Source organism: Emys orbicularis, chromosome 1 (assembly GCF_028017835.1).
Source record: "Emys orbicularis isolate rEmyOrb1 chromosome 1, rEmyOrb1.hap1, whole genome shotgun sequence".
NCBI lineage: Eukaryota > Metazoa > Chordata > Testudines > Emydidae > Emys > Emys orbicularis.
The window spans coordinates 156,403,047-156,416,366 of NC_088683.1; the positions used below are offsets into that span (position 1 = coordinate 156,403,047).

At 46.1% G+C, this 13,320-nt stretch overlaps 1 protein-coding gene across 1 annotated transcript in view; it reads right to left on the reverse strand.

The window, feature by feature from the left end:
• ATP6V1A (ATPase H+ transporting V1 subunit A) overlaps positions 1-13,320 on the reverse strand; it is a 32,007-nt gene that overhangs the window by 12,112 nt on the left and 6,575 nt on the right. The window contains exons 2-7 of the mRNA XM_065407404.1: positions 8,548-8,642; positions 7,355-7,483; positions 5,098-5,312; positions 4,126-4,263; positions 2,230-2,381; positions 1,230-1,392 (exon numbers count right to left, since the gene is read on the reverse strand). Coding sequence (XP_065263476.1) covers positions 1,230-1,392; positions 2,230-2,381; positions 4,126-4,263; positions 5,098-5,312; positions 7,355-7,483; positions 8,548-8,629 — 879 coding nt within the window. The 5' untranslated portion in view covers positions 8,630-8,642. The remainder of the gene's footprint in view (positions 1-1,229; positions 1,393-2,229; positions 2,382-4,125; positions 4,264-5,097; positions 5,313-7,354; positions 7,484-8,547; positions 8,643-13,320) is intronic.

Here is a 13,320-nt window from a genome sequence, read left to right on the forward strand (position 1 = left end):
TGGTGTACAAACAATTGTACTTTGGAACCTTTGTGGACAATATGTAGATAGGGAAACGGAGGCAGAAAAGGTAAATGACTTTCTAGAGCAGGAGGTGGGATTAGAACTCACAGCCTCACTCCTGTGCTCAGACCATGTCCTGTAAATATGCTAGATGAGCAGTATTGCTATATTAATGCTCTCTGGTTCTTACGTTTGCCATTTTGTTGGCTTATTTTAGTATTAGCAGTGTTACTGTTCAGTAAACTTGTGAGGGAAATGCGGAGCGTATTATCTTTGTGAATTTAATTACAGTCTTCCTCAGCCTCCCCGTGAGGCCAGAAAAGAATCTATTTACATGTTTGTGCACTGTGCTCTGTAATTTCTAGAAAAAGCTAGCTCTCCCAGGAGGCACATCTGTCCCCCCTACTATTGCATCCCTGTAAAGGGATGACTCAACTCTCCCAACGACAACTAAGGTGGATTTTTTGGGGGGGTGGGGGTAGGGGGGAAGAACAGAGAACTGCACAGATATTGCTTTGAAAACATAGGGCTATAGGAAGGAACCACAGTAGTCAAGTTAATAAATTGATGTGCAAAAACAGTCTTAATGCTACATTAGGGTTTAGATTTAAAACAAAAAAACCACACCAATCACACATGAGTTTTCAATTCCATAAATCACACCCCAGGCAATGAGACCCACCATTAGGCAACCGCAGTCAGAGACAGGGATTCCCTTTCCCCTTATAAAGAAAGAAGCACTGAAGAGCACATTGTCACATTGTCTGTATTATCTCGCAATAACACCCCCTAGGATCTGATTTGCAGAGGTGCTGAGCACCTACATTCTCAGTTACTTCAACACTAGTGTATACATACAAAGGGGCAGAACTCTAACAGCTTTTGAAAAGATTTTCTTCATGGGTGCAACTAAAACCTCAACATTTATGTAATGTTGCCTATTATTTTGGGTTTGTTTTAAAACTAACGTTTATCCCAATGTTAGTTCAAATGTTGTGTTGAGAGCTCCCAAAACTGACATCCTTCCCTGGATGGGACAATGACAGCTCTTACTATAGCACAACAGATTGCCACGCCACATGGTGTCTGGAGGGACATGAAATGAGGCCCGCAACAGCTGAGGGTCTGACAGTATCCAGTGGTTCAAAGCCACCATATCAACAAGACACATGCAACATCTCTGTTCCCAGGAACATTTGGAAAGAATCCTTACATCCCATACTGACCTCTGGGAAATCTCTGAGTACTTCAGACATCTCATTTCCTCGTTCTCCACAGCCTACATAGATGATAACATCACTGTTGGAGTACTTGGAGAGAGACTGCGAGATCACAGTCTTTCCACAGCCAAAGGCCCCGGGGATAGCAGTAGTACCCCCTTGTACACACCTGAGGAAAGAAGAGCCAGACTGGTTTATACTGAACTCAGACAAAGACAAGCGATGTCCTGTTTGCATATTGGAATAAGTTTTCTTCTCAGCCCTCTGAGGCTCTCTCACTTCACTTGCCTAAGACGGCAAAGATGGCACATGGAACCAGGTTTACCCCATGTCATGAGTACATGCGATATTTCAACAAGCCAGAACAAAGGGAACAGGTTGTCCCTCCCCTACACCAACAGCACCTACCACTGTTCCCAGAGTAACTAGCTAGTGCTGGGACAACAGCTGGAACAGGTTCAGTACAAAAATATGTTTCACTAATGGAGATGTCTGAGGAATGAGCAGGCTGAACATCCAACTTAGAAGCATCATTGAGAAGAAGTGACATGAGACATTAGGCCAATGTTGTCAAGCATAGATGCCTAAAGTTAGGCACTTAAATCCATATGCAGGCACCTAAATAAGTGGTCTATTTTCACAGGTGCCAAGCCTCTGAAGTCACTGGGAGTTGCAGGTGCCTAACTTTAGGCCTCCAATTTGGAAAATGTAGGCCCTTGTACAAGCTGCTTTCTCAGTGATAAGATAAGTGATAACTCTGACTATTTATATCTGGAGACTCCCCAGTTATAGTATTTACTAGGCCTGTTTTATTATGACATTTTCCTCCTCCTTTTGGTGCACAGGGAAATTTTGTTTTTGCCAGGGATTCCTCTGAAGTACTTGCATCACCATTTTTGGGATGTTGCTCTGGGGCATAGGAGACATATATATTTTCCACTCCTCTTAAAGGAATTATTGTACAAAGATCAGAACCAAGCCCCACAGAACCCCAGGTGGTACTTACGGGAAGAGGGCATCAAGGACCCGTTGGCCAGTTAGCAGTGGATGGTTGGCTGGTAATTTTTCAGTGACGGGACGGATCTGACGTACAGGCCAGACCTGGACCATAGTGAACTTCTCCTTCACACCTTCAAATTCCAGCTCCAAGACAACATCCTACCAGAAGGCAGCAGACACCCGGAGTAAGCAGACAGCTAGATGCTGGGGGAATGTGCAAGTTCTCATTCTCACAAGTCTATACAGAATCCTACCAGCAATGCACACCATTAATTCTTTAGAGCCATAGGCCTTCCAGACACCTCAGTGTACTACCCCAGCCTGCGGGAAGCCCACTTCCCATATTTACAATGACAGGGAAATTACTCCTGGGGGAATTCTGTGCCACTGTGCATGCGCAGAATTTATGTCCCCTGCAGATTTCTTTGTTTCCCAGCAGAAAAATGACTTTCTGATGGGGAAGCAAAGGGGAGCCACAAGAGCCGTCATGTGACCCTCCCCAGCAGTATGTTTTGGGTTCCCAGGGCAGCCAGCAGAGAAGTAAATCACTGTGCGGCAGAGGGTGGGACGATGTGGCCCCTACCCTGCGCCGGACTCAGCTGCCAATGCCAGCTGGCAGGACAGGACTTCCTCTTCCCCTGCATGGCATCCAGGGCCATGTCAGACCAACCTCCAGATTTCTCCCCCAGCTGTAGGAAGCTCTGTAAATTCCTCTCACCCCATGCTTCCTGAATCCATTGCTCCTCAGCAGCAGGGGGAAGGGATCACCGTACAGGGAGCTGCTCCTCCATCTGCCCAACCCCCATGCATCCAGACCCCCTCACACCCAGACTCTCCTGCCAAGCCTCATCCTCCCCCCGCACCTAGAACCCCCCCCCCCCCCAGCACCACCCCAATGAGTTACCCGCACCCGGATCCCTACCCCACTGAGCTCCAACCAGCTGCACCTGGATCCCCACCCTACTGAGCCCCACTCCCCCAGCATCTGAACCCCCCTGCCAAGCTCTATTCCCCCCCTGCCACACACACACACCCCTGCTGAGTCCCAATCACCTTCACCTGGACCCACCTGCAGAGTCCCGTTACTGTTGCACCCAGACCCCCCCCCCCCCCCCCATCACCAACAAGCCCATGTGCATCAAGATTCCCCCCTGCACCCAGACTGCCCCACACAGAACCCTCTCCATCCACACCTGGACCCCCCACACTAAGCCCCTCCACACTTGGATCCTGCCTTGCTGAGCCTGCCTGCCCACACCTGGTGCACCTGGCATGGAGGGGCAGGGCACTGAAGTGTTTCTGGGGTTGCCCCAGTCCTTGCACTGTGTCAGAGTTGGGTGCAGCCTCACCGCTGAGTCTGTGTCTGCGGAAGGTGGTGGGGTGGGAGGGAGGGGGGTGCTGCACAGTGATCTCTCATCTCTGTGCAGCCAGTGGCCTGTGCTCCCCAATGCCATGCTGGGGCTTCCACATTTATTTGACAAATAAAATTTGCAGAATTTTAAAATATTGTGCGCAGAATGCCAAAGGAGTAGGAAATCAAGTGTAAGCATAAAGCCTCAGCTTCAAATAATCGTGACGCACAGTAGCTAAAGAAAATGCCATTGTTGATTCTGCATGTACTTGGGACACTGCAGGACCACCCACAGTGGAGTGGCAAACATGGTGTATTTAAATGGCATCCGCTCACGCACATGAGCAAGTCTGAGTTTTCACCATACAGAGCAGCTTGATTTCACAAGGTATTAGGGTGATCACTGTTGGCAAGTTGGCAGCAGGTGACCTGCATCTCCAAAATCCAGCTGCATAAAATGCCCTTTGGCTGGTGCTGCAGGACACAGAAGGGGTGCACACCCTTCTGGCAAGAGTGTGGAAAGCACTAGCCAGCACCATCTGGAAAACTTACTGATGTGTCGTAGTTCCCTGGTGGAGCAATATATGTTACCGTCCCCCTGTTCCGTGGGGGCAACATGATTTTGTGTTTGATAAGGGAGTTTTCATTCACCAGTCCATAAATATCTCCCCCAGTGATGTGACTGCCAACCTAGGATCAGGAGAAGAAAGTATTCCTTTAGTCATACAAATGAAAGCTTCAGGTTTAGAAAGAGAAGCACAAGGCTTTATAAAACAGTCCTTAAATCTAGCACCCTGACTGTCTTCTGTGTAAGGCACTGTAAAAGCACAATAGCCTGTTTGCATCTTTTACTAGCACTGTGACAGCCCTGCTAGAAACGTGCTATCAGCCTACACAAGAACAGCAACCATTATATGCAATGAGGCTTGCAAGGCTCAGACAGCTGTGTGATTACGGAGGAGTAGTGGAGATTCCCTGGCCTCCTTTCTACCCATCAGCCAGACTAACTTGTTGAGTACAGCAAAGATGGAATGCGCCAATTTGTAGGCAATGGAAAGTGAGGTACTAGAAGAAGGCAATCAGATCAAAGGTCTCACGTTTCAGCAGCGAGGCGGTCTTCAGGGTTGACAAAATAACTTGGCTAGAAGTATTCCATTTGCAGAGGTATACCACCCTCTCCCAGAAAGCGGATGCGTTAGAGAGCTATAGCTATCCTATTTGCTATGCCCAGCGTGTTCCCATTAATTATCTTTATTGTACTGTAAAGACATCCAGTTTAATAGGTACCACTGTATTTACCAACTGTGCCACCTAGCATCACATTAGTGGTACAGACATTCACTGCCTGCAATTTCATAGCCACTTTGCCTTAATCCACCAGTATGCCCACCCTCAAGCTCACTGGACTTCTGTTTCACAGACACAATGTATCTGAAAATGTGACTCACAATTCATCACTCTGCACATTCTTCCCCCACACTGCAATGTGCCTGGGGGATTTTTGGCAGCTTTGTCATAGCCTACCCGCAGGTTTTTGGAAGGTGAAAAGTCCCATTTGAGGTCTTTGCTCAGAGCTGACACGTTGACACCTCTGGGGATGTAGATACTTTGGGTCTGAGTGCTGATGTCTGTCAGAGGCCTCTGGATACCATCAAAAATGGCCCCCATAATGCCAGGGCCAAGTTCCACTGAGAGGGGTTTGCCAGTACGGAGTACAGGATCTCCTACAGAGACACCAGCTAGAGAGGTCGATTCAGGAAAAGCTCATCCACGCATTTACCAAAAGACATTTTATCTCACCAATTCAATTGCTCAGATTGTGCAATGCAATGTATCGCAAAGGAGATAAGCATTCAGCCTCTATTCTCATACCTCAGGCTGGAATAATTAAGCTTGATGTTTTCACTCTCCAGAGAGGAGACATTAAATATTTTCCCTTATGATCACTAGTCCTGAGCCACAAAATGGAAAAGTTTACTGGAAACCCACAACCATATTTAGAGATCCAAAGAGGACAGATAAAAGCTAGCTCATCTCTAAAGAGCCTCATGGTGACTTACGCCTCCTGGGGAGAGGATAAGAGAATGAGTCACAAGTGACAGTTGCCATTTAATGTGCTATAGGAAGGTGCTCACATACCCTGGTGATGAGGGCTATATAAGGGCTCTTCCCGTGTGAAATTAACCTGTGGAGTCAGTAGGCAAGAAGTCTATTCTCCATTTAAGCCCTCAAAATAGAACTTCAGCGAGACTTCGTGGCCCACATAATACTTTTGCACAGAGATGGAGATGTTGTCGCCAACTCCAAGTTTAATGGCTCCCTCCCTGATGTTCTCCCTCCTTCAACATCATTATCTATTACCAAAACTAGATGGTACATTTTTGTAGCAAGCAAGTTTGGATCAACAGTATGGATTTCCCAAGGATACATGTGCAATATGCTTATGTTTAGCAGAGAAATCTGAATCCACCCAAAGGATGAATCCTTCCCAATTTTAAAGCTGTATTAGGATATTTTAATAGTACACACTTTTTGAAACCAAAGCAAAAACAACCACCAAAAACTGAATTTGCTTGCTAGCTTTGGTGTTTGTCGTTTGTATTTGCCAATGAACAAATACAGTCCAGTTACCAAGTTCAAGTGTAACTGAAGTTAGACATTAAATCAGGATTGAGGTTTAAGGAGACGTGAGACTGATGGAAATTTCCTTCAATATCCTCGAAAAACCTTATTGGGCTTGTACATAACCTCTCTAGCGGGGGGATGTGATGTGATGTGTGGGAGTTCAAAGGACTATACTGAGAAAGGCAGGAATGAACGTGGGACCCCAAGTAGGTTTCCGGGGAAATATCTACAGAGAGGTTTATGCAAATTCCCCACCTCCAGTCATGCCAAATCCCAGCCTTTTGACGGTACATCTGAGGAGAGGATGACATTCTGCTGATTACCTGTTCCGGGAGTTGGTGATCAAAGGCCTGAGCTATAAAAGAAACAGACTGATCTGTCCAGTCTGCGTTCTGGTTCTGTCTGAGATAGTTCCCCATCATTACAAGTTTGTAAAGTCCAGTTGTGGGTTTTGAAAGACGGACTCCTACTAAAGCCCGAGGCTGGAGTTGGGGTGAACCTGGTGAGCTTTTTAGCATGTGTGTAGATTCTTTTATTGTTTTTAATATGTTTTCTCTGGTATTGCTTTTACTTTTAGAATAAAGGTGCTGGTTTATATAGAGCTGTGTGGCAACTTGTAACTGCTGGCCATTTTTCTGTTCATAGCCTCTGGAAAGGAAGCAAAGCCCAGACACTGGCCTGTATAGGCAGCCTGGATTGCTGGGAATATCACAGTGTAGGCAGGGAACTGTGCAGCCTGGAAATACTCTGGTCAGGAGGGAGTGAAACACAGGTCTCTGTCCAAGAGAAATGATGGCTGAGGAACCGGGAGCCTAGAGTGGGTGCCCTTCTTGGGCCAGAGGGTGAATACAGGTGCAGTTGCCTTGAACTGGAACAATAGGTACAGGATATATTATGCAAGTCTTATAGAAGCAGCAGTGTACTTTGAAGACTGTCTCATTACCAGGGTTGTGCAATTTTAACAATGTAATCATGCACTTTTTACACACGCTCCATCAAAACCTGTGTAAGGGATAAGGAACAGAGATGGCTTCTGCCTATGACCACTGCAATCTAGTCCCACTGAGGTTTGTTTATTTGCTCTACTGTACTCATCATCCTACCTGTTAGGATTACTTAGTTTGACTGGCCTCAAAGACACCAATGAGAAGGATACAGGTTTCTTCATACACCTGAAGAGTAGCCATATCACCCTCCAGCCGGATAATTTCTCCCACCAGCTCACAGTGGCCAACTCGTACCAACTCGTACATAGCTGCACCTGCCATGTTGCAAGCAGTGACCACTGAAAAAGAAAAACACCTGGGTGAAACTATTTCACATCTTATCTGAAGAAGTCTGCTAACCCAGCAGAGAATGTAGAGTGCTGGAAAGCAGAGGTCTGGTACCCAGTCAGTCCATGTAAGTAGTAAGCAGGTCCTGGAGGTACAGCTGCAGAACTTATGAGCCAAAACAAAAATGTCCTGTGCTTATTACCCCTGCTCCCTGGGGCCTATGGCCAGCCGCCATCAGACCTTAGTAATCTATAGACAGCTGTAATTCATATCCAGGATATGCCCTGTACTCAGCACAAGACTAAGACGGTTTAAGGTTCTAAATGACAATCCTCCCAAATCCCTGCTAAAAAGACACTCCTTCCCCAAAGCCCATCATGAGCACATTCACCTCTGGGAAAAGTAAAAAAAGACACGACACCCCCACTATTCTGACATCAGACCATCTAGTGTATTGTCTATTTAACTTATGGAGTGTGCTGGGGCAGGGACTGTGCCATTTTATTGTTACTATTTGTATTTGATAGGTTTGATTTTGCAGGAAAGTGACAGATGATTTTTAAACAGATCTTTAAAGTGGATAGAGCCTTTGCCACCTGATTAGAACTATTTTAAAGTGGATTATATTTTGGCCCTAAGCTACCTCACTATCCTAAATGACCAGAAACTAACTACAATAATTTAATACATTGGCTTATGAATGAAATGTGACTGTTATGTTTAAGAGATTCCTAAAGTTGTCCTGCTTTCTTCAATACAATGCCCTCTAATACACAGGGTTTGACACACAGGAGGACACGCATTCACAGTGGTTGATTTATAATAAATAAAACTAATACATAGTAACACCTTACTGACATTTCCCATGCTGGTGACTCTCAATTTCGTACATGCATGTAAAGCAGCAGACAGCTCTTTGAGGGCTTTGTGCTAGGTAGAGTATGTGTGTGCGTGGGGGAACAATTAACCACTTGGAAAAGCTTCACTGTGCTTCCTCCAAGAGGACAAAGATCCATGAAACAGTTTTCATAATACAATGTTGAACCCACGCCTTCCCCAACCAAACAGCACCTACCGGGTCCTGAGACTCCATGGACGTAGCCAAACACGCTCTCCCTATCTTCATCTCGGATTTTGGGTAGCTTGGAAAAGTTCATCTTGCCCGTTTACCTGCCCAATAAGAAGACAATCAACAGTTCATTCTCTACAGAGCAGGAAGAGACCTAACCCAGTGAGTAGCGGACTCCCCTTTTCAGCTCCCCTCTCCCATTGCTTCCAATTAACAGAAAGCCCAGTGCAGGAGCCTCAAAATTCACATAGTCCGATGCACCTTAATTCCCCCCCCCCCCCCCCTCCACCACTATGAATTCATGGCCAGCTATAGTCAATAGCAGTTTGCTTGTTTTTTTAATTCAGCAAGACATACCAGTATGAACAAGCCTTGTTACTAACAACATTGCGACACTGGCAATACAGGGCCCCAGGAGCTTATTGTGGAACTATTTCCACCCTGATTTTAACACCACTAAGTACAGCAAACTATGCTTTGAATGTATTATTTTAAGCCCAAAGTTCATCTCCCACTCCCCTCCCCCTTGCTGTAAGGCTCACTTCAATCTGCAACATTTACTAGAATGATAAGTGATTTCACAACTTTCAAACCAGCATTTCTGAGCGGCATAAGTACTGTATGCAGCCTAAAGTACCACTATGCCTGGAATCCCCCCAGTGCATTTTTACAGCGTCACTGTTTAGTGTTCGTTATGTCTCTGAGATTGCTACATCAAATGTACTCCTTCCACAAGTCAAGTGATGCCAACACCACAGCATCCAGCTGCTATACGCTCCGTAGTTAGACAGCTGGATAGATTCTGCAGGGCTAACAGGAGGCCTTACACTTACGGATTGGGAAAGACTTAAATAGATTTAGAGCTTAAACACAAGGATTTGCAAAACAACTCCTCATTGACTGGCCACGAACAGACTGCAGATCCATGTCCTTCCTGTAATAACTGGCAGTTGGGCTGCACTGCGTTTGAGGTCCTGATAACAGCCTTTAACAGCTCTTTGCTTTGTCACCCATCATCCTGCTGGTTGTGTGTTACCTTGGAAACTCACCACAATGTTACTGATCTAAGTGGGCATCACTTGCTACCCGTATGTTAATTCATTCCTAGAACAAATCCAAATAAAGTGTTGGGAAAAGCCCTGGAGATTGACTGCTCTGTGTACCCAGAGTGCAGATCGGATACAGCCAAGAGCAGTTCATCCCCACCATTAAACCAACCCTGGAGAGCTGAGTTTAGGCTCATAGCGCACCCTATGCCCAGCGTCTCTGCTGAGACAGTTAACAAAGGGGTTCATCAGGGCTTGAAAAACTTGCCCCCAAACCTACTAGACCTGGTGAAAGATGCATGTGCTGCTATTCCATCTGCACATACACATCACCTATCCCACCCTCCTTGCAGGGCTCCTCTTCCCAGTCTGCTCTCTAGGGATAGTAGGGAGAAGGCTGCTGCTCACCAGGGCACATAGGGCTCGGTCTCCCAGTTCTTCCATTGTACGTGGGCTCTCTGCTCCTCCCTAGCCCCACTCAGCCAGAATTCCTACTCACCCTGAACAAGCAGGTTTTTCCAAGCCCAAGTGCTCACTCACAGTAGTGGTTTGTGTGATGTGGATACCCATTTATTCATTTCCCAGGCCACTGAAGAGATGATCATGACTCAGTCCCTACCAACTTGAATGGGAACTGGTAACCAAGAGATGAAAGGCTGGGTGTTCCATTTCTAATTCCTAGAGCTACCTAGTCCTTCTGGGCACGAAGTGTCCTGTGACCGTGCAGTAGCTCAGGAACAGAGTGGAGTCCTCAGCACTGTGAAGCTATACTGTGTAGCTTAGCATTAGAAGCCAATTTTAAAAAGTTTGTTGAGAATTCCATCAGCTATTTCACAACTTTAAGAGGGCGTCGTCACCAAAAGGCCACCTGAAGCTCAGGAGTCACAGGCAAGGGAATCAGTGCAGCAGTGGCTCCAGCTGTGCTATTCCACATGCCCCACTGAAAAAGCAGCAGGACTTAAAATTCCACCCAGAACATTCACTCCAAGAGATCGTTCACCGATGGAAGCTCCAGAGCCATTAACACTACTGCAGGGTTAGTTCCTACCTACACAATCCTTAAAACGGTGTGCTGAACCAAAGACCAATCTACATTCTGATGTGACTGAACCATGAGAGGTAAAAAGTTGCTGCTCCTCATCCATGCTCCCACCTAGGTTAACAGAGGCATAAAGGGACTTGGATCAGGTCACACCAGTCTACGTCAGCTCCTTCTGGAGCTCAAACACAAACTGTTCAGGTCAGGAAGGTCAGTTGTGAGCCACAGCCAGTGATGTTATTTGAAAGGGTTTAACTCATCTTCAGTCAGAGCTTTTGAAGAGCCCACAGCTTGAGGCAAAAGCAATCATTCCAAGGACAGACAAGCACATTCATTTAGACCTGCAACAAAAACACCCTACCTAGATCTTGTCCATCTCCTCCCCTTCTCTAGCATCCCCACTCCCCCCTTGCTTCCCTGTACTTTGTCCAGAAGGCTACCAAAGTCATCTTCCTCACCTACCACTCTCTCCATGTCAAAGGTTTTGGAATCATTCCATTAGATTGCCCTTGACCCAACCATTTCAAGTGCCTCATCCTGACCTCTAAGGACACACCTACACTGCAGCTGGGAGGTAAGACTCCCAGCCCAGGTACACAGACTCGCACACCTCGAGCTAGCATGCTAAAAATAGCAGTGGGGACATTGTGGCACAGGCAGTGGCTCAGGCTAGCAACCCAAGCTCAAACCCATGGGGTTGGATGGGCTTGAACTTGGGTGACTAGTCCAAACGGCTGCCAATGCTGCACTATTTTCGGCATGCTGACATAACGTGGTCTATCTGGGCTGGGAATCACACCTCCCAGCTGCAGTGTAGACATGCCCAATGTCTGCACAGCACTGGTCTGGCCTACCTCTCCAAAACCAACATCCACTGCTAAGGCTTCCACTACCCTGGCAATGAAACCTGCTTCAGTACTCCCTTCGGATCCTTCTCCCACGTGGTCAGAACCGCCTCCACATCCTGGTGCACCAAGCCACAAGGCCCAGAAGCACGGACACCTTTCTCAAGGGGCTACAATCCTTGAAATACTGAACACTAGTCAGAAACCACTGCTCTGCATCCCCCCCAACTGAGCTGCCTGGTAGCTGGTGCTCAGGTTGGTTCTGTAGGTTTTCATCTTAGACCATACGGTCATCTCCTTAGGGGGCAAGGACTGTATCACTATATTCTGTACTGTGCCCCCCACATGGGAGGCTGCTATCTGCCGGCCAGCATCGCACTACGAGCGCAGATACTGATTGTGTTTAGCATTTAACCACCACCACCACCACACTACCGACCACTCATCAGCCAAAACCACCTTACTATGTTAACAGAGCTGGACACGCAAGGATTTTACTAAATTCTTTTAGTCCCTTAAGAGGACTCCCTCAGCCCCTGGGGTTAAACACTACACATAATTCACTCTTCCTTGGTTACCCGCAGTGTGAGCAGAGCAGTTACACAGAATGTAACAGACTAAAAAGTAACAGATCCATAAGTAACAGACAGAAAAGCCCCAGATCCAGTAGTTTTCAACCTAGATTCCCCCCAGTAAAGTCACTTGGCTGCAGAGCTGTCCCCCAAGAAGTGAAAGGTTTTCTGCTGCCAGTGTAAGAAAGCACCCAATATTCTCTGTCATGATTACTATCTTTTGCCTTTTAAATTTGACATGTAATCACTGATGGAGAGACGTTCAATGCCGTTCAAAATTTGAGCCCCATATCCTGGGACAAAAATCTGTTTTAGAAATTAAGACCCTGATGAGATGATCATAAAGTGCCTTTTTGTAGCAGGAAACAAATGACTCTAGATTTATCATACCATAAATATCAAAGGATTTCTTACCTTGCTTTGTAAGGGAAAAGGATAGGCAAAAAGTCCATAGGCGAGATGAAGCAACCCCAGATTTCAGCACTAAAGTAGCAGCATTTAGTAGCAAATGACTGTCCTTCCCAAAAGGCCCCCTAAACCTCCTACATAGAGGGATGCAAAAAGCCTGCTGCAGAGGGGGAAGAAATTCCATACACACAGCAAAGACAGTCACCTGACTTGATGACTCATCAGTCTCTCCCCAACAGCACTGAGAATGCTGCAATAGCAAATCAAGCTGCCCGAGGCCCATCTGAGCTCTTGTTCCTAAATACAACTTAATTTTATTAACTGTCAGGAGGTAAAAGGAACATCACCATTGGTAGCAAGTTCCTCCTGCAATGGTCTCTAGAGGAAAAGCCAGTACATTCAGCTTTGGAAATTAACATCCTTAAACAAAACCCTTAAAGGATGCATAATTTTACGACACTTTCTACTATCTGTTTAAGTCAGTCTATACAATCAGTGAATTCACTTTCAGATTCCATACATCAGTTTCAGTGCAAAGTTCTATCTAGCTATTTCTTGGTGGTTTTACATAGCTATGCTTGCACGTCAAGCAGCACAACAGTAATTAGCTGAACAAAAGATGCTAATTCTAACACAGTTTTAAAGGACTGTTTCTTAATGCTCAACAACAATCAGCAGCCTGTGAATGGAACACAGCTGATACAGTGAAGAAACGGGAGAGAAACTGCAATACTTCTTATTGCTTAAGTGCTTAAAATAGGGAATGAACCCATGGTAAGATAAGGAATAAGTCCATATGGTGATTTAGTGCTGTTAAAATTAAAAGCCTTCTTCTTGCTTAGCAAGCAGAAGAAGGGTATTAGCTATGG